Source organism: Opisthocomus hoazin, chromosome 4 (assembly GCF_030867145.1).
Source record: "Opisthocomus hoazin isolate bOpiHoa1 chromosome 4, bOpiHoa1.hap1, whole genome shotgun sequence".
Lineage (NCBI taxonomy): Eukaryota > Metazoa > Chordata > Aves > Opisthocomiformes > Opisthocomidae > Opisthocomus > Opisthocomus hoazin.
The window spans coordinates 55,051,720-55,076,258 of NC_134417.1; the positions used below are offsets into that span (position 1 = coordinate 55,051,720).

The window sequence follows — 24,539 nt, forward strand, 5'->3', positions numbered from 1 at the left end:
GAGAATTACTTGGAAGAATACACAGATGTTTGGTTGTTTCAGAATATGTCTCTTGAAATACTTGACCACAAGTCAAAAAGTCTTCCTGCTGTGTACCTCTTTAGTTGTGAGTTGTAAGGATGCACTGTCTATAACTTTTAACCTTTAGGAGTAGCATAACAGCTAATAAAAATAGGAAATTGAACTTCATTCTCTTGTCACTGACAGACAAAAATAATGCTCTTCCAGAACCCAAATGAAAAAAAAAAAACCCACTCTGTATTCTACAAAATGTTGTTTGTTTTCATAGTAAAATAGAATGCTTTTGAAGACTCAGTACTTCAAAAAGGCCTCCCTGGAAGCAAGGCATGGTTATGAACTGAATCTCGCTGCTTAAACATCTTAACTGCATCAAAATATTTTTGAGTGTACCCTTTAAATGAGAAATTTTTACTCTCGTTCTTTGAGAGTTTAGCTGGCTGTCGGGTCCAGACATCAGAATCATAGATATTAATAGCTGTTATTTGCACTAAATGTGACTCACTTTTTATTTTTGAGAGTCTTTTGGTGTCACTGTTTTAAGTGGACAGGGCTTCAAACAGTTACAGTTGAACAGTGTTTTGCGCCTAATGCTTGCGATGTAAGACAGCTAGAGTTTGAAAAGTTAATTGTATGAAAAAGATGTCCAGAACAGTGTTACATAGCAACTTGAATTGTTACGAACTTCAGTTGCTTTTTTTGCAGTCTTTTTTGTAGTGTAGTACCAACTTGCATTCAGAATTGCACTTCCCTAAGTTGCCATGGGTATTAAAGTTTGGGATTCAATAAAAGTTAAACCAGCAGATTTTCTCCCGTCCCCTTGCTGTCAAGTTGTTCTACTGAGTGCCAATATTACAGACCAGATAGCCTGTTGAGCAAGAGCACTTTGGCAACTGATGTTTGCTCACGCAACTTGAACCCTTCATATTATTTGTGCAAATTTTGTTAAAGGTATTTCCAGGTGTTACTTGAAAATACTAGAAAGATACAACTGAGCTGTCTTACTTGTTTTTGAAAAGGAATTTTTAATAAGAGGTGATTGAATATAAGTGAATATTCCAGTGTAACTTGTCAGTATCATATATGTGAATGCATGATGTTTTCTCTGTGCAAACTTAGTTTTAATGATTCCCACCAGGTTGCTCTTACTGTTTAGCCATTTTAGAAAGAAACCAAACTTTCAATGTGCTTTTTATTTATAAGATTTTATTTTGTGTATGAATTGTGTGTAGTGGGTCAGTGAGGATACAGTTGTTTATCAGTTTTAGTTTTGTTATTTGAGTCAAATAATCATTAGCTGAATGGGAAATAAATTACTTTCCATGGACTTTAGTGCTGTTCTGTGAACTTGAACTTCAAATTCAATTGCAGAAATTCCATTTTAAAAATGCCTGGAGGCATCAGGTTAAATGAGGATGCTTTTGGGATTGCAGAGTATGTCCACACAGCAAATCCACGCAATGTGAATTCTTCCCTGCCCCCTGCTTGGTGGGGATTCCCACTTATTTTTGTGTCCCTGTAAAGTGGAATGGTATGCAACAGGTGGTATTGTTCTGCTGTCGTCTAAGTAAAGGTAAAGTTCAAACATGCGACCTGATGTTTTTCTGTGAGATTTCAAATACACTCCAGGTTTTGTGTTAGGGAATAAACATGATTGCCTGGGATGTTCCAATAGCCAGGACCAGAAGGGACAGCTGTTCTGTTATGAAGTGCATTACAGTTGGTCACCATTGTTATGGACTCTAAAACTCCAGTTTAGAATGTGTCTGTGATACTTTTTTTCGCCTGAAACCCTCACCATGGCAGATACCTTATTGTCCCAGGGAAGGAGGTTTCCTGACCATTGTTCATTTTGTTCTTGTTCATTCATTTCTCATGGTGGAACGGTGGATATAGCTCGAAAATTTTTATAGTCAAATTTCTTAGCCTTTTATCACTGTCGTTAGTGATGAAATCTGAATAGATCGGATTGTCCATTTCTGTCATTTTTAATGCCACTGAGCATGGATTCTTCTCTCTTTTGCCCATTCACCCAGACTCAAGTGAAACTTTGTAGAATCATAGAATCGTAGAATGGTTTGGGTTGGAAGGCAGCTTAAAGATCATCTAGTTCTCCCCCCCACCATGGGCAGGGACACCTCTCACTAGACCGGGTTGCTCAAAGTCCCATCCAGCCTGGCCTTGAACACTGCCAGGGAGGGGGCATCCACAGCTTCTCTGGGTGACCTGTGCCTGTGCCTCACCACCCTCACAGTAAATATTTTTTCTTATGTCTAATCTAAATCTACCTTCCTTTAGTTTAAAGCCATTACCCCTTGTCCTGTCACTACACGGCCTTGTAAAAAGTCCATCTCCAGCTTTCTTGCAGGCCCCTTCGGGTACTGGAGGGCTGCAATAACATCTCCCCGGAGCCTTCTCTTCTCCAGGATGAACAGCCCCTACTCTCTCAGCCTTTCCTCACAGGAGAGGTGTTCCAGCCCTCTGATCATTTTTGTGGCCTCCTCTGGACCCGCTCCAACAGGTCCATGTCTTTCCTGTGCTGAGAGGTCCAGAGCTGGATGCAGGACTCCCGGTGGGGTCTCACCAGAGCAGAGCAGAAGGGCGGAGTCCCCTCCCTTGACCTGCTGGCCGTGCTGTTTGTGATGCAGCCCAGTGTTGGCCTTCTGGGCTGCGAGCACACACTGACAAACTTCTGGCCTGTTTCTGAAATGTGCCCATGTGTAAAACCTGAACAGCTCTATAGTTTGTGCATTTGCAGATGCTGAGTATTTGGTTTGGAAACTCAAATTTTGGAGAGGAGCATTAGTGTCTCCTTTGCAATTATGTAGCCAGTAGACATTTCTTCTAACATCTTAAAAGTACTGTGCTTGCTGGTTGCTTTGTGTGTCAACGTAGATCCACTAAATATTACCTTGTTATGGAATTTTTTTCTTTTTTTTTTTGGCAATTCAGAAAACTATGAGCTTATGCTCTTGTGGATCGTGCATACTTAGAGGGACATTTATATGTTTGTATAAACTCTTGGTCTTTCCTAAAACGGTGCTGTTGTAACCTTTTTCCAGGTTGATTCGTAGTTCTCTTCTGACTTACCTTTTATTTTCTACTGTATACATACCACTGCCATATAATTTTTTTTAAGGTCTCCACAAGCTACAGTGGTACTCGCAAGTAAAGGATTTAGTGGCTTAATCCACGGTATGCCAGCTTTTATTATTATTATTTAGAATCAAGTCAAAGAGCATGCACTATTAAGTTGGTACTGAAGATCTTAACTAGAAACAACATTGGAGTTTGGCAGATTACAGCTGAAGTGACCCTCATTGCTAAAGACCCTTCTTTTCCCCTGCAAGACGAGGTCTCTGGAGTCATTGGTTACTGCGGTCATTATGAGCAGAAGGGCAAAGATTCCTTCTCAGTTCTTTGTGAGTGCTTGAAATCTAGGTTTGCTCTGTCACGATAGGTAGCATAAAGAAGATAGGTCCTGAAATGTAGTGTGTAGTGATAAAGTCTTACTAGTGGAAGTTTAATACTGGGCTTTCAAAAAATGTTTATACAAATAGTAGCATGAGCATTAGTTCAATAAATTAATGAAGTCAGCGTGAGAATTCTACTTATTTCAACTACAATGTATCTATCATCTGGCTTCAAAGGATGCTTGGTGGTTAGCTTTGTAATATGTATTATTTTTCTGGTTAATTTCATGCTTTCCTCCTGTTTTTAAGCATGCAGAAGACCATTATTGTAGCTTGTTTAGCTTGCTGACTATATTGGAGCTGCATCTTGAATTTGAAATATGGTGAGAAAATAGAGATCTGCTTCTAACAATAATGTTGGCCAAAATTAGTTAGGAATTTCTTAATTTTTTGACAATGTGAAGTTCTGATAATTGAGTTAAGTATTGGGAAAAATTCCAAAGAAATAGCAGATTAATTACACTCAATGTAGGCACACATAATTAATTTGTCACAGATATACAAGTTTTGAAACCAAAAAATATTTTTCTTCTACTCTCAGTTGACAGTACAACTGATTTTCAAGTTTTAGTTATGTTTTTTTTGAGTTACCACTTTGTGACTGGACATACTTCCAAAGAGTTAGTGGCCTCAATTATAGAGTTGTGTATCTGAACTAAATTTTTGTGAAGTTTGAAGCTGGAATGTAAAAGCTAAATATTTAAATGTGTTTTTTTGTGTGGAAGAACAAAAAAACATATTAAGAGTAGACAGTTATTGTGCCTTATGAAATTATAATTCTAATAACTGCAGCAAAATGTGCAAATAGAATTTAGTACTCTAGTGACTTTCAAGTGTAGGACTGGGACTTCACACTGGGAGAGACGTCTGTGGTATTGGAGACTATCAAATAGTTGGAAATATTTTGTAATCATGTTCTTATACATTATCTGTGAACCCAGGAGTTGCAGATCATGCTGGTTGAATAGTCCTATCTCTCTAACCTAATTTAAAAATACACTAAGCGAAGTGTTGTATTTAAAAATAGTTTCACTTACAAGGAATGTTTATTAAAGCTATTACAGGGTATGTTGGAATTGAAACTCTTTATGATTTATGATTAAGATTTATGATTGTGTATTTAGGGTTGATTTCTGCCAGGAACAAACGGTATTGAAGCAGACAGCTGACAAGTGATACAGCAGAAAGCACGTATTAAATGGTATTTTGTAAGTGTGATCATGAAATAGAGTATTTTTAAGTTTTATTGCAAAATTTGGTTTTGAAGAGCAGATAGGGTAAAGAGGAGTTTTTATGAAGGGGGAAGTTGCATTCATGCTTTTCCGGAAAATGCTTTACTTCAAAGATTGCAGATCCGCAGGTGTTGAACTGTTCGAAGGACAAACTGAAGTTGTATTCTAACATATTCCTGGGGAAGCCATAGTCAGGTTACAGCAGTCTTACTGGATATGTGCACAGTAACAGAGGCGTGCCTTTAAGGCATCTAGATCCTTAAAACTCTCTGTAGTTGTATGTAGTTATTCTAAATCAATTACTGAGGTAGAATCCACCCCAGGAATAAATTGTATCTCAAAGGATACTTAGTGCTTTAAAAGAGGTAGACTTGAATGCTGTGTGTTGAAGTTAGCCATAAATTTGTCCATTGTAGTAGTCTTGATCCGTGAAATAACCAGTGAAACAATTAAAGCCTATGTTTTAAGTAAAATGAAACAAAGGTGGCATTACCCTTGTTCTTGGTTAGGGGAGTTAATGATGTTATGAAGAAGCACATAGCACCACTATCCCTGTCACTTTGTTCCAAATTTGGTTTTAACAGGGTCATAAGGCCACCTTCTATGCATTTCTCATGTCGTAATCTTTATAGAAACTCCTGTGTTGATGAAATGTTTGGGAAAATTGAGAAATGGAAGTACTGCGAATGGAAGGATTATGTGTTTTTTCATGTAATGTGTCCAAAGATGCGTGTAAATACAATGTTGGGGTTTTTGTGACACAGAACTGTCATGCTGAAAACTGATTCCTTAAGGACCGAACAATTTTATTGCTTTTTAGTTTGTTGACAGCGTTGACAACACCTGGAATTAAACTTTGGAGTGTCTTGTTAGGAATATAAATTTCTTTGTTGTTTCTACTGGAATTACCAGCGTTCTCTTTCAACTATGCAGAACCTGCCTAATGCAATTGGTGTGATGTTTTTCCTTACTAACATTACAGCTAGAGTTGTAATAGTCCCATTTGCCTTGCAGATCTCTGAATTGGAAAATGAAGATGGCACAACACTTGTTTTTCTATGTTGTCAAATACTGCAATAGTACTGTGATATTTGGAATGAAATAGTACCAACAGATTTAGATTTTAAATTCTGTATAACAGTGACTTTTAGGTACAAAACCCTTTCTCTCTTGAAATGTTTCTTTTAGCATCATTTAAGTTTATGAAACTAGAGGAACAACACTAGAGCCAGTATTTATGTTAGTGTGATATGTCAGTGCTGCAAGATGTCTACTTCCAAAGTTGCTTGTTAAAACCGAAAGCTTGATTAGTGTTATTTACTGTAATGCTTTATATGCAGTAGTTTGTATTTGTAGATGACATTTGTTCATCAAATGGTTACTGTTTTTTAATTAAAAAGTTTATCTGTATAGTAGTATTTTAATAGCATTTAAAATAAAGAATCCTATTTAATTTTACTCAGATTTCATTTATTAAAATTCGACACTAAAACAGAAGACTTCAGATGGAACAAAATTAGAGTTTTCTTTTAATGGAAGCAAAGACTTCTGCATGCTGATGAGAGCTGCTGAACGCAGCATTTCTGCTTTTGTAAGAAGTTCTGAAAAACAGGTTTTTAGATACTAAACCAAAAACTTTCTCACAGAGAAGTAAAATAAATGTTTGGAAGCATGACTAAGTGCCACCTGTGTAATTGGGGGGGGAGGGGAAAGTTAGGGTGCTAAAGCACCATGAGGGTGCAGAATACTTGTGGTCGATAGAGACCCTGGGGCTTGGGATTGTTGAAATACCGGGCTCTGGAGTTGTCCCAGGAGATGACAAGCCATGAGCATCCCGGCAGGGCTGCCCTAGTGCTGTAGAGCAGGGAAGTCTCCACCAGCCTCCTGTATACATACCCTCCCAGTCTGTACTCCATGCTGCAGAACTGGGAGTTGGGCTTTGAGTATTTTTGAGCTGTGTGCTTAAGAGCAGCAAAACTGAAATATTTGCATGACTGGAAGCACACAGCTTGGAAACATAGGAGTGTTTGAGTGGAAAGGTTACTTGTGTTTGAGCTGCTTTTGTGATTGTATCCTGGTGGTTTCAGGATACTCAGCAGTTACCGTTAGTAGAGGTTGGATTTTTTGAGAAGCCTGGCTTGAATTTGTCAGAAATTTGGACCATAGATGTTTAAGGCAGATATATTTGGGGTTTGGTGATTTTGCATTTTTCTAGGCAAACAGCTCCCTTCACCGTTTTATTGGAAAATTTCTGACTGGTTGTCTCAGATTGGTTACTTGCATGGCTTCTGTCACTGAGCTGTTAAAAGGTGAAAAGAAAAACCAAAACCCACAAACCAAAACCAAGTGAAACAAACCAATACAGAACAAATGTGGTGAAAATTTTGAGTATTGCCTTTTTGAGTAGGGAATGCAATTTTTGCTTGTGTTTCTGAATGAATACTGTCTCTACAGAAGGACATACTCATGACCCATCTTATTCTCTCTAATTCTATAATGAAATTGCAGGCAGTGCAATATCATATTGATTTTTCTGTGTTGCTTAAATTGTGGGTTATAGGCCCTTTAGCTTTATCGAAAAGGCTTAAATGGGGTTGGAAAATACTAGCTAGCTGTAGTAGTTCCGCTCCTCCAGACTGGAGGAATGGAAACTGAATTTCGTTGCTGGCTGCTCTTTACTGCCTTTGGGCTGGGGAAGCAATTTTAATATGGGTATTACTTTTTCCCTTGTGTTTCCTATCTGTCTTTTTTTAATTATTGTTTTTATTCCTCTTGATGGCCAGTCCTCAGTGCCAGGGGCTGTCTTTTTTTTTTTTTTTTTTTTTTTTTTTTTTGTCATAAATGTGTAATCTGCAGTTGAGACATACTGGCACATAATGGGTACTGTGAAGCATTATGTGGTGTTAGCGAGAAGTCAGTAGTGTTAATACCTTATTCAGGGTGCATCGATGTCAGGTTTTTACTGCTCAATTTCAAATTACTTGTGTGTAATTCAAACAGTGATGTTAGGAAACATTGACAAAATCATGAATGTGTAACTGATATTTTCTGAGCTGGGAGTAAACAGAGTAGGTTGCTTGGGGCAGGGAGGTTGTGTGTGTGATGTTGTCTTGGAGGGGGGGCTGAATGTTCTAAGTTCTGAAATTTATGTTTTAGAAGTGACCCCTTGGGTCTGAGCTCTGGTTTTGCTATCAGATCTCTCCTGCCATGAACTTCAGTTTTCTTCTGGTACGCTGCTAGCTCTCAAGTAGAGATTCACTGAATAAAGTTATTTTGGCAAGGGAGAGGAATGCTTCTCACAATAAATTATCAATTAAAATGTGCATTGATTTTACCATAGTTGTGACACAACAGTTAAATTAATAGAAGTGTCTTGCCACTTAAAATTGCTTGCTGATAATTGTCTCGATTCCCCACCTCGATGTATTTGAAACACTGTTTAAAAATCCCTAGACATCGAAGCAGAGCTTAGGCAAGAACCACGATGCCGACTGATGATCTGTCTCTTTCCTAATTTCTCAGCAACCTTTCCTCAGAGAGCAGAATGGTTGATTCTTCTCATTTCTGTGCCACTCATTGGGATGTGAAAGTCATCTTATTTTTCTCATTAAAAACTGGGAGACTGGTTCGTCCATGTATATTGTGTATGGTTAAGTTCTCGTACTTACTTGTACCTTCAAAAGGAAATTAGATCAGCCTGAACTAATCAAAAGTGCTGGGTCTTACTTGCATCCTCCAGAGTGTTTTCTGCAAAATAAATTGCAGCTCTACCTTCTCTTTGCTGCTTTACAATAAACAAAACAGTTCAAATTGGATTTCAGTGTTTTTGCCTCTACTCACTCCAGCTTCTTTTCTGTTTTCTATTAAAAAAAAAAACTAACCGCTGAAAATAAACTTTCCAAAGAAAATATTTTTCACTAATTGTTGCATGTGAAGGTGATGCAGCATTTTTAACTGTGTAGGGCAGCCTCAAGTTCCTGTCACTGGAGATAAGTGAATGGCGATTTCTAGCTGCTGGCTTAATCTTCAGATGTGATGAGCATCTGTCAGTCTGTGTAGGTCAGGGAAGCACTAGTTGACTATGTAGGTATTAAGAGTTCCTTAGGGAGAAGCATGTTTGTCTTAGTAAATGTGGCTAACGTCTTTAGAGTAATTATATTTTCTAAAATATAAAATGTACAATATTTGGAAGATGCACTTTTATGCAGTGTTTTTTCATAACTCATACAGATTGCTAAAACATACTTTTTTATTTTAAATAAAACCTTTTTTCCCCCCTCTTACCACAGGATAATGAGAAAAGGACCCCTTTACATGCTGCTGCCTATCTTGGAGATGCAGAAATTATTGAACTACTTATTTTATCTGGTATGTTCTGTTCCTGTTAATGGAAAAAAAATAACTATGCACATCCAAAGAAATATTTATGTACATCTTAGTTTGTGTAAATTTTGTTGGGATATTTAATGTACTAGAAATTAAAGATGTTTGTACTGAAATTTTGGTTTCCAGACCTGTCGGTGTTATAATACTGTGTAGCTCTGCTCTAAAATATTTTTTTGTAGACAGCTTTCCGAGTTATAACTATTTTTATTTGTAGCTTGATCAGCTTTACATAGTTTAACTTTCGTTTAAAGAAATGATAGTGTATGTTATAGGTAGATATTAGCGGCATTGCTTTGGTTCTCAAATGGCCTTCAGAAAAATGATTAAAGTTGAATATACAAGGCAGCACCCAGAGTTGGTTATATTATTTCTAAGTATTCTTCGCTGTTGGCTTAAATGTACAGAATATAATTAGGATCATCTGAAAATGTAAAAATCTGTTTATTTTTCTGTTTATATATACTAAAAGTACAAGTTCTGTAAAACAGTATGCTTCAGTTTTTAAACAAAGAGAAAAAGCAATGAAACAATTGGTTAGAAAACCAAGAAACTGAACCAAAAATACGAAAGCAAAACTTCACGACTGAGATACTGAATTGATTGTCGTTGATCTTGGACAAATCTACCCATCAGCTTGAGACTGAATCACGATATGGAACTGCTTTAAGGTTAAACAGAAAGATTATAACTTGTAACAGTCCCATAGTACCACTTTAATCTTCAGTCTGCTTAATGGCCCACCTAACCTGCGCAACACTCGCTATTTCCACCCCCCATCGACCTTTGGTAACAAATTTTGCTTTAAGGAAATTTCAGTTTTAACATGGTAGGAGTCACTTCCATACTTTCAATTGAAATTGTCAGGCACAATTTAATTTGTTTATAATTTGGCAAGGTGCAATCCTCTCATTTTATATATATATATTATATTTACTCTATAATTATATATACTTATAATGAATATCACATTACGTATATTTTTATATATTTTTTCCTCATGGAAATATTCTGTAGTGATAATTTGTCCAGAAAAGTTCACCTGTGTTGCTGAGAAGGTGCTGTTTTTCCCTATCGAGAAAAAACCAAGTTCTGTTGACTTGAAAATACATAATGACCCCTTTCTTCTGAAAAGGGATCTTGCATTTGGCAAGGATATTTCTTTCTGTTTGTGCTTTCACAGTGATTAAAACAAAATGAAACAAAATCCCAAAACGAACTTTGCAAAGTTGTAGTCAGATACTTTTGGGAGTGAAATTTCTGGCTGGTTTGGGTGAACCGAGTCCAGTTACCAGAAAGGTGATTGAAGAAAATCTCTCTCTCGGGCAAGGGGCTTATCGAAAGAGCGAGGTTCTACTTCACAGAATCACAGAATCACAGAATAGTAGGGGTTGGAAGGGACCTCTGTGGGTCATCTAGTCCAACCCCCCCGCCGAAGCAGGGTCACCTACAGCAGGCTGCACAGGACCTTGTCCAGGCGGGTCTTGAATATCTCCAGAGAAGGAGACTCCACAACCTCCCTGGGCAGCCTGTTCCAGTGCTCCGTCACCCTCAGAGAGAAGAAGTTCCTCCTCATGTTCAGACGGAACTTCCTGTGCCTCAGTTTGTGCCCATTACCCCTTGTCCTGTCACTGGGCACCACTGAAAAGAGCTTGGCCCCATCCTCCTGACACCCACCCTTCAGATATTTGTAGGCATTTATAAGGTCCCCTCGCAGCCTTCTCTTCTTCAGGCTGAACAAGCCCAGTTCCCTCAACCTCTCCTCGTAGTGGAGATGCTCCAGTCCCCTCACCATCCTTGTAGCCCTTCAGTACTTCAGATATTAATGAAAACAAGATCCTGACTGGGGGGGTGGCAGTAGGGGGAGAAAGGTTGGTCATGCTGTTTGGACACATGGCCTGGGAAGAAGTGTCAGAGAAAAATGGGGAACAAAGGAGGGAAGTGAAGAACTAAGAATTAGGGCTCTAAGCGTAGTCCAAAGTTGAGGTGTTGCGTGGAGGAGAGGTGGTGGGGTGCTGCTGTGTTGGCGGATTTTTCAGGAAGACTGGGAGGCATTGATATATCTCAGATGAAATTTATTGAATGAAAATCAGGATTTACTTACACGATAAATAGTTGCGAAATCCAAAGCTTTTGTGAGCTGTGGAATGCGTAGGCAGTATGAGTCCAGCCTGGCTGTGCTCAGGTGCTGTGCTGCAGAAGCACAGCCCCATGAATCCCCCAGAGAGGGAACCAGGGTGGTGCAGTGAAGGGGGCACAGATGCCAGTCGCTGATGTGTTTGTGAGTGAACGAAGAGGAGCATTAATTGCAAGATGCAAAGGTGATATCTGCATGTTAAGGCTGTTCAGTTTGAAAGGCTGTGCTGTATTTGGGTGCTAATCTGTGTATTACCTGCTTGCAAGCTGTGGTTTTAGGCAAACAGCTTAAACCAGACTCTTTAAAAAGTAGTCACCAATTTAGTCTTCCTCATTTCTGAATGCTGGATTTGAAATCCTTGTGGTTGAAAATTGTGAGCACTCATAGCTGTATCTGAAGTGCTGCACCTGCTGCTTCTCTGAGAAATCAAGTCTAGGTGTCTTAAAATGCACAAGCGAAGATTTTTCTTTTGATTCTCTTAATTGGAAGATGGGGAATAGAGGTTAAGTGTATTTATGCTCTCTGTTTCATGAAGATACAGAAAATTCATCTATTGTGTTTCAGCTGGAGACCAAATCTCTCCTTTGAGACAGATGTATAAAGTTACATTTTGTCGTAATAGATGAGCATTAGGGAGCAAATAAAGAACATCTGTTACCACAGCAAGGCTAGCAGAACACTTGCTGTGCTGCAAGACCTCTTTTTGAACAATGAGAAAATCGCTTCTTGAATAAATAATGTTTCTGAAAAACAATCTCCTGCATGCAGTAAATTTGCATCTGAAAATTTTGTATGTGGCTTTAATTGACCAATTGGAATATCTTTGCAGAAGGGTTTGAATTAGGTAGCATAGACTACTTTCATCCTAGCATTTCTCACCTTGTGAGAGCTTCACTTTGCAACTTGTAATGTCTACTGTAATATTGCTGGAATGTTACTAGGAACTGCTTCACAGTTTTCCTGCCATGCAAGCTAACCTGTGAAGACTGTTTGCTTTGACTTTTTTTTATTCTTCAAACTGGTCCTCAAAATTATTGAAGTCTGTATTAATCTTTCCACTACTCAGTGGCTCTTACCTGATTCTTTCTCATTATTCTCTATTCTTAGTTAAAATGTGTATCTTATGTTACCTAGACAAAGGGTGTTTTTAATTTGATTGGAACTTATTTTGCATCCCCCTCCAGGGGATCCATGTTGTTTTCAAGTATGTACTTTGGATCATATTTTGCTGTTAAAATGTCTTTATATTATTTTGTTACAGACATAAGCAACCCATATTGCACATTCTGAAGATAGAGTCAATTTAGCCTATTTGCAGACTTTTGTGGAATAAGTTTTCAACAAGCATACTTACTTAGTCTTTGAATTCTTGAGATATTTTCCCACCAAACCTTGAGGTTGCTCTGTGACCACCTATTTGTCTTTTGCCCAGACAAGGGACCTGAAGGTGGCAGTTTGGACATAGACCCTGAACAACAGACAGTTGCTTCAGCAGCTCCAGTTTGGGGCTGGACAGTTAGATTGCCTTTTGGTTTTTATCTTGAGGCAGAGCTTCACTGCACTTAATAATAAACTGCGGATGTGAACGTCTTGTCAGCAGATTCTGTTATCACTATGGTCTGTGGGAGTCTAAATGCTCAAATCATCTAGATGAGCAATTAGCATTCCTAAATTTGTTAGGTAAGGAGGTAAATGAAGAAGAGGCATAAAGATGTTTCTTTATAGTATACAGAATGATGGAACAAAAGATTATATTTTAGTCACTTGAGAATCCTGATTTTTAGAAGCATTTGCTTTTTTGTATGACTCTGTGAGGGGTCGTAACACCCATCACAGCTGTATTTATGTGATGTATGTGCAACTGTGCATCCTGGTGCACAAATACATCTGTCTACTTTGCATAATTGCACTGACTTTAGTTGTGTAAATACTTGATGGCCAACTACTTAGAAGTAGAAAAGTAAAATAATTAAGTCTTAATTAACTGAATGTCCAACTTTTTTTTTCTTTCCAAGAAGTCCTGATTAAAAAAAAATCAAACCCTCCTTTCAGTGAAGTCCTGCATGTGAACTGTTCCGAGGAGGCTTCTTGCTTTGTAAAAGATCATTCTTTGTGTTTGTCCCAGCTTTTTTTTTCTTAATGCCATCAGAGTCTGTTCTGCAGGCAGGTGCCATGTGAGGAGCAGGACAGATTAGTGTGGTCCCAGAATGTGTTGTTTTGATTAGTAACTAGTTTTGTGTGTTTTCTTTAAAATACCAAGCAGACTATTGCACTGAAATGAACATAATTCATGAAAATAAACATTTGAATTGTCTGTTGTTTTCTTTTGACTAGATTTGGTTACTACATCGCATTGACACTTACATACTAACACACATTTCTGTTTGTTTAACCCCAAAGTTTCACTGCATGGAGCTCAGCGTACATGAGTGTGTGGTCAAACTTAATCTCATTAAGGTCTGGCAGCCCACAAGTTTTTGTTGCACTTTCCTCTGGGCCAGCTGCAAAATGTAAGAACTGTGCTGATGCTGGAAAACTATTGTTGCAGTAATAACATTCTGAAGGATACTAAAGACCCTCCAACGTTACTCTACCTGCATTTCTTTCATCTAATTCTGAAGCTAGGCAAGTATTACAAGTCCATGCAATGACAATCACTCAGCTTAGCTGTAGAAAGGCTATTGCTGCAAAAATATCAGCTGCGTGATGCTCCCTTGGTTTGGATTGCAGGTGGACCCACATTCTGAAGGCGTTTCACAGGGGCTCCTTTTACACTGGCTGTATCTTGCCGCTGCTTCCTCTTCTTCTGATAATGATGTTGACCACCTTTTTAGAGCTTCCCTCTGGCAGCAGTAACAGTCAGTTGCTGTGAAGAAAGTAGCTCTGACTTTCTTTGAGAGAGAAAAGGAGGCTGACTTATGAAAAGGTAGAAGTGTGTGGTGGCTCGAGGAGTCCAAGAACCTCCTGTTGCTTTCTGAAGCTTGAGGAGGTGGTGGCTGAGTTGTGACAGAAACTATGAAGTTATGAAAGGAAACAGACTTCTATCAACAAGGCAGCGAAGTTCTGGAGGATGGCTTTGACTTGGCTGTGTTTTTCCTCCCTTTTGTGGCCAGTGTATCTTCTTGTGGTGGGTTGTGGTTTGTGGGGGTTTTTTTTGGGGGGGGGGGGGGGAATGATATTAAACAACAAAAATAAAAACTGTTGTTGAAGCATTATTGTGGCTGGTCAGAAGATACTCCAGTCCTGTCCCTCTCAGATTATTTTTTCACTATTCTGTAAATCCTCTACTATACATTTAGCTTATAAATAGGAAGAAGCTTTCTCTCAGTAAGGTCTTATTCATTATTTTTGTAGCAATAATTTTCTAAGTATCCAAGTTTTCAATAGGAAATTACTCTGATTTCTGTTACTGATTGCTTCAATTCATATCTCAAATCTTCTTTTCCTTTACAGACTTTTTCTGTATGTCCTTATGAATGTTCATATGTTTTTCTATCTAAGGAAAAGTTTTATTTTCCATATGTTCGTTCCCCAGCGTAGTCTGAGAATTTCTGCTTACCATTTTAAGTACTTCTGTGGTCATCTTCTCTAGACAAAATGTGGGTTGTTTAAAAAGGAAAATCTTCTGAAACTAGTACTAGCCCTTAGGAAAATATTTAAATAGAATCTAATTACAGTAAGACTGCTGGTTATTCCCAGTGATTTATACCTGGGATCTTCCTAATCTCTGCAAAGATAATTCCTAAAATTATTTAGTATACTAGTTGTTAAGACAAAGTTTGTGAGCTTTTTAAAATGCAATTAAAAGATTTTATTTACATCTTTTACTCCTAAATAAACATCTCAGAGCTTCAAATACTGAACATCAGGTGTCTGTATTGCATATTTAAATGAAAACATTTTTGCTTTATTTGCTTGTATTACAATATTGTTCAATCCCTAGCACATCTTGTACAATAACAAAGGAAAATACCATTCTTGACAGTCTGAAAATACAGACTACAAATAGGACAGCAGAAGACAGTTCAGTACTGAAGTCAGTACTGTGAGCAAAGATGAAAAGGTCTCGTCAGTTCTGTTGTGTTTCTTTTCTGAATCTGTTTCCAACTAGTGATGCATAAGTAATGTAGCGGCTGCATTCATAAGTCTTCCGAGGACACTTACGAATAGGAATAGTTCTGGTGCAGAGTAGCTCAGGAAGAGAATCACAGCAAAAGTTCTTACGAGGGGAACACAGAGGTGATGTGCTGAGACATGGCTGTATGTAGTTACATGGGTGAAGGAGGAGGTGTGTGGCTGTTCTTTGCAGTATTCCCTACCCAGTCATTCATTGCTGTCTTTTCAAGAGATCGTTGAGATGCTAGTTCTTACTCCCGTGTAAAGATACGGAAGCCAATGAAGTAGCAACTGAATTGCAGAAACATACATCCAGGTATTGGTGGCTAATAGCACATTTAAATGTGCAGTTGCCAGATATGGACTGATACAAGTAAAGCTTCCAGGATTGTGCTGTAAATCAGTACATGTATCAAGTTGGAATATCTAGCTTCTGTACTGGATTTATTAAATAAAACATGTCTTTCTAATTGTCAGTATTGTGAATGCAACTTTGCAAAACGAAATGAAAGACTTGAGGAGGTGAGAAGAAAAATACGTAATACTTCTCTGTCTCCCCCCCCCCCCCCCCCTTTTGCAGAGCAAAAATCCTGCTTTTATATTTGACTAGATCTGTAAACTTACTCAGCAGTACACTAGCGAAGTTGATGATGAAAGGGAAGATCTTGTTTAATATTTTGGTTTAGTGCACCAACGTGAAGGTGCACTTGTTTAGAAGGTGCCGTTCTAGGGAAGTGTCACTTACATGATCAGTTCTTCAGTTCAAGCAGTGTAACTTGGGTTGCAGTACTGTATTTGATATCTCTGCAAGCCCCCCAATCCTTTTCCTGCAAGCTCTATGGCATTGAAAGAATTGAAAGACAAGAAATTTTATGTTAAACAAATGAAACATTTGAGTAGTTTCAATAAACTTCCCCTGAAGTCTGGAAGAACCAGTGTGGTGGGGTAGGGTTTTGTCGTTTGGTTTTATTGTTTTTACGAGCTGGGGAGTAGAGGTACGCTGCACTGTGCTTTGAAAGAGCAAACTGCTGCAGAGGTGGCATTTGAAGGCATTTGAAATGTGAGAAATGCCCTGGTTAACATGTCAGCAGCTTGAGCTTCACAGGGATAATATTGCACTGGCAGTGTTGTACAGTGAATTATATACATAAATGTGTGCAGACTGTCTTGAAGCAAACCCTGAAGCAAATAATCTTTAAGCAAAAGATATTCAGTAAAGGTGTAATGTATTTTCTAACATTTATTTGCAATGATTTGGAGTAGAGCTTTACACCAGAGGATGAAGGCTGTAAACTTCCTCACTGTTGCATGGTAGGAGTATGATAGGTTTGAGAGAGCTTTAAGTCTCACAGAATCACAGAATGGTAGGGGTTGGAAGGGACCTATGTGGGTCATCTAGTCCAACCCTCCTGCCGAAGCAGGGTCACCTACAGTAGGCTGTAGAGGACCTTGTCCAGGCGGGTCTTGAATATCTCCAGAGAAGGAGAGCATCTGAAGGGGGAGGGAGGAATGGAAACATTTTCCCCAAATCATGAGCTAAGGAGTAAAGAACAGCCTAGAGGGGGATTATGTCCTCAGATACCCAGATGTTTGGAGAAGCTGTTTTATGAAATTTTAAATCATTTGTGACAGCATGTCTTATTGGAGAAATTTAAGGGGAAAGTATCTCTATGTCAATTTAAAATATTATTTTGTTTAACTTATCTAGAGCTATAGATCTCCCAATTCCAACACTAATGGTGTGTATGCGTGTTTTGGTAGTACACTTACTCTGATTATTACTTAAAAACCTTTGTCTTTCAATCTAACAATTTTGGAGCTCCTTCGAGAGTTGTTTATTGTGGGGGAAAAAACAAGCTTGGTGGTTCTTTAAGTCCATGAGACATTCAGATCTTTTGTCAAAAGTCAACTTTAGTTTTTTCATTTGTCAGAAATTCTACAAATATTTTTGTGCATTTGAAAAGTTAACTTATTTTAGTGTCTGCATATTACACTAATTTAACTATGGGGTGTACTAGATGTAGGCTTTCTTACTTGTTTGGGTGGAAGGTTGCTTACAGGGTGGGGGGCAGATGTGTTGATTTTGTTCTTTTGAGAGGTCCATGTTACTTTTCAAACTCCCTTTGGCTTTTCTTTGGCTAATGCTGATTTTCTTTCTTACCAGAAGCAACAAACAGTTTCAGATATTTTTTCCTTTAGTCCTAGCAAGTTTTGATTAACTTAGGAAAACCTTTTGTACAGTATCTTTTTGTATTCATTCCTGCTCTCCTCTGATGTGTTTTTTAGGCTGTGTGTTAAAGTACCTGAAATGTCAGTGAAAGACTTAGCTGAACGCAGAAACACAGCTTGGACTCTAAGCACGTTTTCACCAGAGCTTAGGTAACTGCCGCTTCCTTGGAGCGGGAACGTGCATTTCTCCCCTTCTGCTGGGCATGGTGCTCCTCCTGTCTCAGGCTTCATCACCTGGGCATATCTGACCTAACCTCAGATATTGCAAATGCATTTTCCTGAGGAAAATTAGGATGGTGATTAGTGACCTAATAACTCTCTTGATTCCTTTAAAACACTTCAAAGACATTTGTATCCTAAAATTAGAAATAGAAATCAGTTAGTCTTTGCAACTCCTCATTCCATGGTTGTTGGCTGTAAACATGGTGAGGTGGAGCTGGGAGTACCATTTTGGCTCGCTCTTTTGTCGTGTCTGCTAAAAGCAAGGTGTGGCTATCAGTAACCTGGAAGACAGTCAAGAATTAGAAATACGTTTGAAATATATTGATTACATTCTCACTTCCTGATCAGTAAAGTTACTGCCTTTTGGGAAGGATGAGCGAAAATTCTAATATATTTGTGGTGATGTTTAGAATCCTCAGATTCTTTTTTCACTGAAGTTCTATGCAGAATTTGATACAGTACCTTACGGTACATGATACGATGCATTACACTAGGTCCTTATGATGTTTGACAAAAGCAGATATTTATGGTAAGAGTAAGTCTCTTAAACTTTTGTTAGGTTGTGGTGCTTTTCTTCAAATGGACTTGGACTTTATTCCCATTCCTTCAAACTTATTTTTCAAAAACTTTTGAACTTGGAAAATAGGATGACACCAGAAGCTTCTGAAATTTAAGTAAGGAAAGAGGGAAATTCCTGAAATCGTAGCTAGCGATTAGACCTCGGGCTCTGTCTGACCCTTGGCAGACCTACAGTCAAAGTCAGAGTTTGGATCCGGCATCAGCATCTATGTTGTGTTCTTAAGCCTGAAAGGGATGACTGGAAACTGGTAAACTTAGAGAACTGACTTCAAATCTCTGGTTTGCTTAGTATACATAACCACAATTTTGTACACACTGCAAAATTTCTTGGTCAGGTTTTTCAGCTGGACTGGGAGAGATTTCTTTGCTGATGCAGGTCTGGGAGACTTGGATCAAAATATCCTGTCTCTCAGCTGAGTATCCTGACCAGCGGTCTGTTTGTGTCTTGCTGGTCTTCCATCCTTTTCTGTTCTTTGCACAGGAACAATTAAAGTTGATTCTAACATAACAATATTGTGTTTAGCCTGATAAGCTGTGCAGAAGTGTGTTTAAAGAGCAGCAGCAAAGCTGGTGAAGGGTCTGGAGAACAAGTCATATGAGGAGCAGCTGAGGGAACTGGGGCTGTTTAACCTGGAGAAGAGGAGGCTGAGGGGAGACCTAATTGCTCTCTACAACTACCTGAAAGGAGGGTGTAGTGAAGTGGGCACTGAAAGGGCGGTCAAGCACTGCAACAGGCTGCCCAGGGAAGTGGTTGATTTGCCATCCCTGGAGGTACTTAAAAGACGTGTAGACGTGGCACTTAAGGGCGTGGTTTAGTGGTGGACTTTGCGGTGTTACGTTGACAATTGGATTCAATGATCTTAAAGGTCTATTCCAACCTAAATGATTCTATGATTCTAAGTTAATAAGCTCTGACTATATAGCATTAATGTTACAGTGTGATATCATATATTGCTCTATGAACTCTTTCCAACAGTATTTCCAAACTATTTTTGCAGAAACATAACATTTTGTCTAAGCTATCACATCTCTGTAAAATCTCAGCAGTTTTCAAATAAAGATGGCTAAATTTCCACTCAAGGTATAAAAAAACCTATAAGGTTATATGTGTGTAAATATGTGTGTGTATATATCAGTAAGAAATTAAAATTATTAAGCTTAAGCATTAAGTTTTCTTGTTTGTTTAAGTTCACTGGAAGTTAGGAAGTAGTTCAGTTGCTTCCTTCAGGAAAAAAATCCCCAGATCCTTCTTTCCTTTTATTATTTAAAAAAAAATTAAAATCCAAACCCAGGCTTGTGTCTCTCACAGATCTTTGTGCAACCTTTTTTCCTGGGTGCAGGGACAGCTGTTTCTTGGGTTTGCTTTTAGAAGCAGAGAGCTGTGGCTGTTACAGTCCACCTCATGAAGGGTAGTCCAGGAGGTCCTGAAGTGGGCTAGGTGACCTGGTGGAGTAGTGAAGATTCATTCCCAAATACCCAGTAGAAGCAGCAGCAGTATTCTATATACCTGTGCATCAGACTCACCAACCACAAGGAAACTGGAGGCATGGGGAATAAATGTATCCTCTTTCTCTATTTTAATGGAGGACTTCAATTGTAGTGGGAAAGTATGAGATTTTTGTTGCTGAATGAAGGAGTCCATCTTTCTTACTCAGCAGTCTTGTATGTGCTTTTGGAAGTGCAGAAGATTATAGAGGACTACCTGCTGTAGAAAGATGAGTACACTTTGATGGAGGAGTATTATGGGTGCGGTGTTAAAAGAGTGTTCTCAAAGGGTGGACTTCAGCTGGAGAAAAGATTTCTTTCCATTTTTGGCATTGTGCTGTATTCATGAGCCTAGAATAAGTAGCTTCCAATAGTTCTATCTCTGTACTTGAAAATATTTAAGTCTTTCTGTAAATATATTACACATTTCTGTTATTTTTCTTTTTTGTTACAGGAGCTAGAGTTAATGCCAAAGACAGCAAATGGTTGACTCCTTTACATAGAGCTGTGGCATCTTGTAGTGAGGTATGTGGGGTTTGGGTGAGGGGTTTTTTGACTGCTTTTTGTTAAAACAAGACATCCCAAGAACCTGCTGTTCTTCTTTGTTTGGTTTTTACAAAGTGAAACTACTCCAAACATTTGGAATTGCAGAACATTTTTGCAACAGTTTGTTTAACATGTTGAGGGTGTGTGTATCTCATATGCCTGAGTAGGAAGAAAGGGGGAAAACTATAAACTTGAAGTTCTCAGCTGTAGTCTCTGCCATTTCCCTAGCAGAGGGTTCTGCCTGCGATGTTCTCAAGTCCAATTTACTTCCCTGAATGTAGCAAGAATGGTTCAGTGTGAGGAAAGTAGAGATGAACTATGATTTAGTACAGCGTTTACGGCGTAATCTTTACATTTCTTCACTTTTACATGCTCGTCTGGTCAGACATTGGAGAAATAAGTGGTTGTATAAGGCCTCTGAACATCTTTTTTTACAAAAGTGATTAGTGAGTAATGATAGTGTTGAAAATCACTTTAGAAGTTATAAATTAAATATGTGGAAAATTGTTTGAAGTCTATCAGTTGCACAGTTATGAGAATATAGTAACCTAAGAAATGAATTTGTTGTTGTTCCTCTATTGTTGATGTCCTAATAAAAATTTTAAGTGCCTGTAGAAGATCAAAACAAATAGAGGAATGCTGCACTTGTTATGTGGAAGAGTTTATGCAAAACTGTTTCCTTTGAGGTCCTGAGTCAAATTGATGCTCATTTTGGTATGTTTCAAAAAATGAAGTTGTTTTTTTAAAGTTTCTGTATAAATTTTTGTTAGAGAAGATGGAATTGAGTATTTTGGTTTTGGCAAGCATTGAGCTTCAAATACTTGATCCACAAACTGTCTAAACAAGCTTTGTTTCAGTTTTTGCTTTTCAGTTTCCTGGATAAATTGCAATATTTTGTCACTAACATTGATAGCTAAGTTATGTGGAGAGTGTGTTATCCAAAACAGTGTTTGAAAATGAATCTCCGAGGGTGTCTTACTCCCAAATGTTGTTGTTCTTGATGTATATTTAGGCTGCTCCTTTGGGAGCTGACCGAAGCACCAAATGCTGCATTCTTCAAAACTGGGGGACAATAAAAGCTCCTTATATCAGTAATGCTTGCAGGGAAGAGTGCTGCAGACAAACTAAAGCTAGATGAGAACTTCAAGAAAAGCAATCATGGTTATAATTTTTCAAATGTGGAATATTTAAAACAAAATACTAACCAGAGGCAAACAACACATGTAAACCAATCGGACTATGTACCCAAAAGGCGATGATAGGCGCTTGTCAGAATTTTCTGTTTATAAACACAGTAAGTCGTAGGAGCCCACATACTTGGTTGATACATGTAGGCGCTGTTTGCCAGCTGACGGACATACATGGGGTTTGGGCGTTAGATGAAAAGAGCTGTAATGAAAAAACTCTTGATAATTATTTCAGTAAAACATCTGGACTTACTCTTGAAGCAAGAACAGCTGCAATTAAACAAGGACTTTGAAACATGCAAAATAGCTGGAATTATGCATTTAGCTGTCAACTGCGCAAGTTAAATCAACTTCATGTCAAGATGGTCACAGTCCAGGCCTCTGTATTGGTGTGCCTGCTGTACTTTGCAGGGAAAAAACAACCCGACCCCCTGACCAGATTCACTGATTCTTGCAGTTCTTTAATGCATATGCACAGAAAAACAGAAGATACATTATTTTTATACTAGCTGAGAATAATACCTAGCTATTGTACCGCAGTGTAATTAGAAATTTCCAGTAACTACTTGTGGTAACGTGTTAAGTTCAAAGTGCCAGCCACTTATTTATGTCCTTACTGTTTGAATTGGAAGTCACTGAAAGCAATTAGTGAACTGTGGGAAGGTCTCAGAGCTGATATAAAATGCAGTATTTGTCGTCATGTTGATATCACTAACAGATTTTTTTTTTTTAGTGCATTCCAATTGTGTGCACATATTTTAATGGGATTAGTTTATCTTGCTGTAAGAATTACAGTCTTGTCAAATTTTCACAGCTTGTATGTTTAACAAAAGGAAATGAATAATCTTTTTGTGAGATGGAATTCGGTGCAACATTCTGTAACGGTTTTCAGGAGTTTTGCAACAGAATATGTTGAAACTTTTTGTGACTGTGCTCTGTTCTATCTGTGGTTCTCTAAACATACATTTAGAGTACAGCTTATTAGCTGTTCTTCTCTTTGCCCTGTCTGGACTTTGATAGTTCAAAATTTTTACCTGGCAAATTGATGAAAGTGCATTATAAGTTCATAGTACTTCAGGAATCCTTAGCAACAGAAGAAAACCTAAGGAAGTTTATTGAGCTCTGGAAATCAGTTGTGATGACAAAACAATTTGCCAGCTGGCTTAAGGAACTGGATAAAAGACCTGGAAATGATTGATTCAGTTGAATCCTATAGGGAGTGTATTGCTCATGTTCTTGAGAACATCCGCACATTTGGATTTCTGATAAAGTACAAATCCCAAAGCATAAGGTGATGTTTACAAAACAACAAATTGCAAATAGTTCTATTCTATTACACTGTCCTTGAATTTAAGGCTGGCATTTCAAATCTTTACTAAGTGGCTTGGTTCTTTTGTAAATGCTTTCAGGATGCTGTTCAGGTGTTGTTAAAGCATTCAGCAGATGTCAATGCTCGTGATAAAAACTGGCAGACACCCCTACATATAGCAGCTGCGAACAAAGCTGTGAAATGTGCTGAAGCTTTGGTGCCTCTCCTAAGCAACGTAAATGTGTCTGATCGAGCAGGCAGAACCGCATTGCACCATGCAGCCTTCAGTGGACACGTTGAGGTAAGAGTTATTTTTCTTAGCTTGTTTCCCACTTGTCATTCTGTCCCTCACATTTCTAATGTTTAGTGTCTCGGTTTAAAATCACATTTCACCAAACACAAGTACAGGCTGGGCGGAGAGTGGCTCGAGAGTAGCCCTGAGGAGAAGGGCTTGGGGGTACTGGTGGATGAGAAGCTCAACATGAGCCGGCAGTGTGTGCTTGCAGCCCAGAAAGCCAACTGTACCCTGGGCTGCATCAAAATAAGTATGGCCAGCAAGTCGAGGGAGGTGATTCTGCCCCTCTACTCCGCTCTGGTGAGACCCCACCTGGAGTCCTGTTGTCCAGCTCTGGAGCCGCCAGCACAAGAAGGACATGGATGTGTTGGAGCGGGTCCAGAGGAGGGCCACAAAGATGATCTGAGGGCTGGAGCACCTCTCCTGCGAGGTCAGGCTAAGAGAGTTGGGGCTGTTCAGCCTGGAGGAGAGAAAGCTCCGTGGTGACTTTATAGCAGCTTTCCAGTACCTGAAGGGGGCCTACAGGAAGGATGGAGAGGGACTTTTCACAAGGGTGTGTAGTGATAGGACAAGGGGGAATGGCTCTAAACTGAAAGAGGGCAGATTTAGATAAGATATTAGGAAGAAATTCTTCACCATGAGGGTGGTGAAACACTGGCACAGGTTTCCCAGAGAAGCTGTGGATGCCCCCTCCCTGGCAGTGTTCAAGGCCAGGTTGGATGGAGCTCTGAGCAACCTGGTCTAGTGGAAGATGTCCCTGCTCATGGCAGGGGGGTTGGAACTAGATGATCTTGAAGGTCCCTTCCAGCCCTTACCACTCTATGATTCTGTGATTTCCCCCATCTCTCCCACCCCCTTGTTCTGTTTTTGAATTTGTCTTTTGTATGCATTTGTGTACAGAATGGTTGTGGAAGATCCAAGTTACTTCATTTAGTTGGAAGGTTATTGCAGCGTTCACCTTTCTTAAGACAGAGGCAAATTTGCCTGAGTTAATTGGAGTTAAACTAGTAATGGCTAAGTTTAAAATGGAGAAAAAGGTGTTTTTCTGTTCAGTAGATCGTGAACATACGAAATGTGCTGTCAGTGAAATTTGGAGGAAATGCACGTAATAAGCTCTAAATTGCTCGTTTTCAGTCCCTGAAAAATGACGACTGACAAATTCCTATTGTAATTCTGTATATGTTTTTGGAGACAAATTGGCAGTAGGCTTGGTTTTAGTGATTACCTTTAGTGCATCCCTTAATAATGGCCTGAAGAATTCAAAGATTCCATAGCTTTGCCATATTTAACTTGGAAATGTTTTTGTTCACATCGAGTTTTGTGTTCCT

The 24,539-nt window shown here is 38.8% G+C and overlaps 1 protein-coding gene across 3 annotated transcripts in view; it reads left to right on the forward strand.

Moving 5' to 3' along the window:
- The window catches only part of ANKRD28 (ankyrin repeat domain 28), a 126,752-nt gene that overhangs the window by 57,567 nt on the left and 44,646 nt on the right, over positions 1 to 24,539 (forward strand). For all 3 annotated transcript variants that reach the window (XM_075419067.1, XM_075419068.1, XM_009938808.2), the window contains exons 3-5: positions 9,013 to 9,091; positions 20,329 to 20,399; positions 23,017 to 23,217. In XM_075419067.1, the coding sequence (XP_075275182.1) occupies positions 9,013 to 9,091; positions 20,329 to 20,399; positions 23,017 to 23,217 (351 nt within the window). The remainder of the gene's footprint in view (positions 1 to 9,012; positions 9,092 to 20,328; positions 20,400 to 23,016; positions 23,218 to 24,539) is intronic.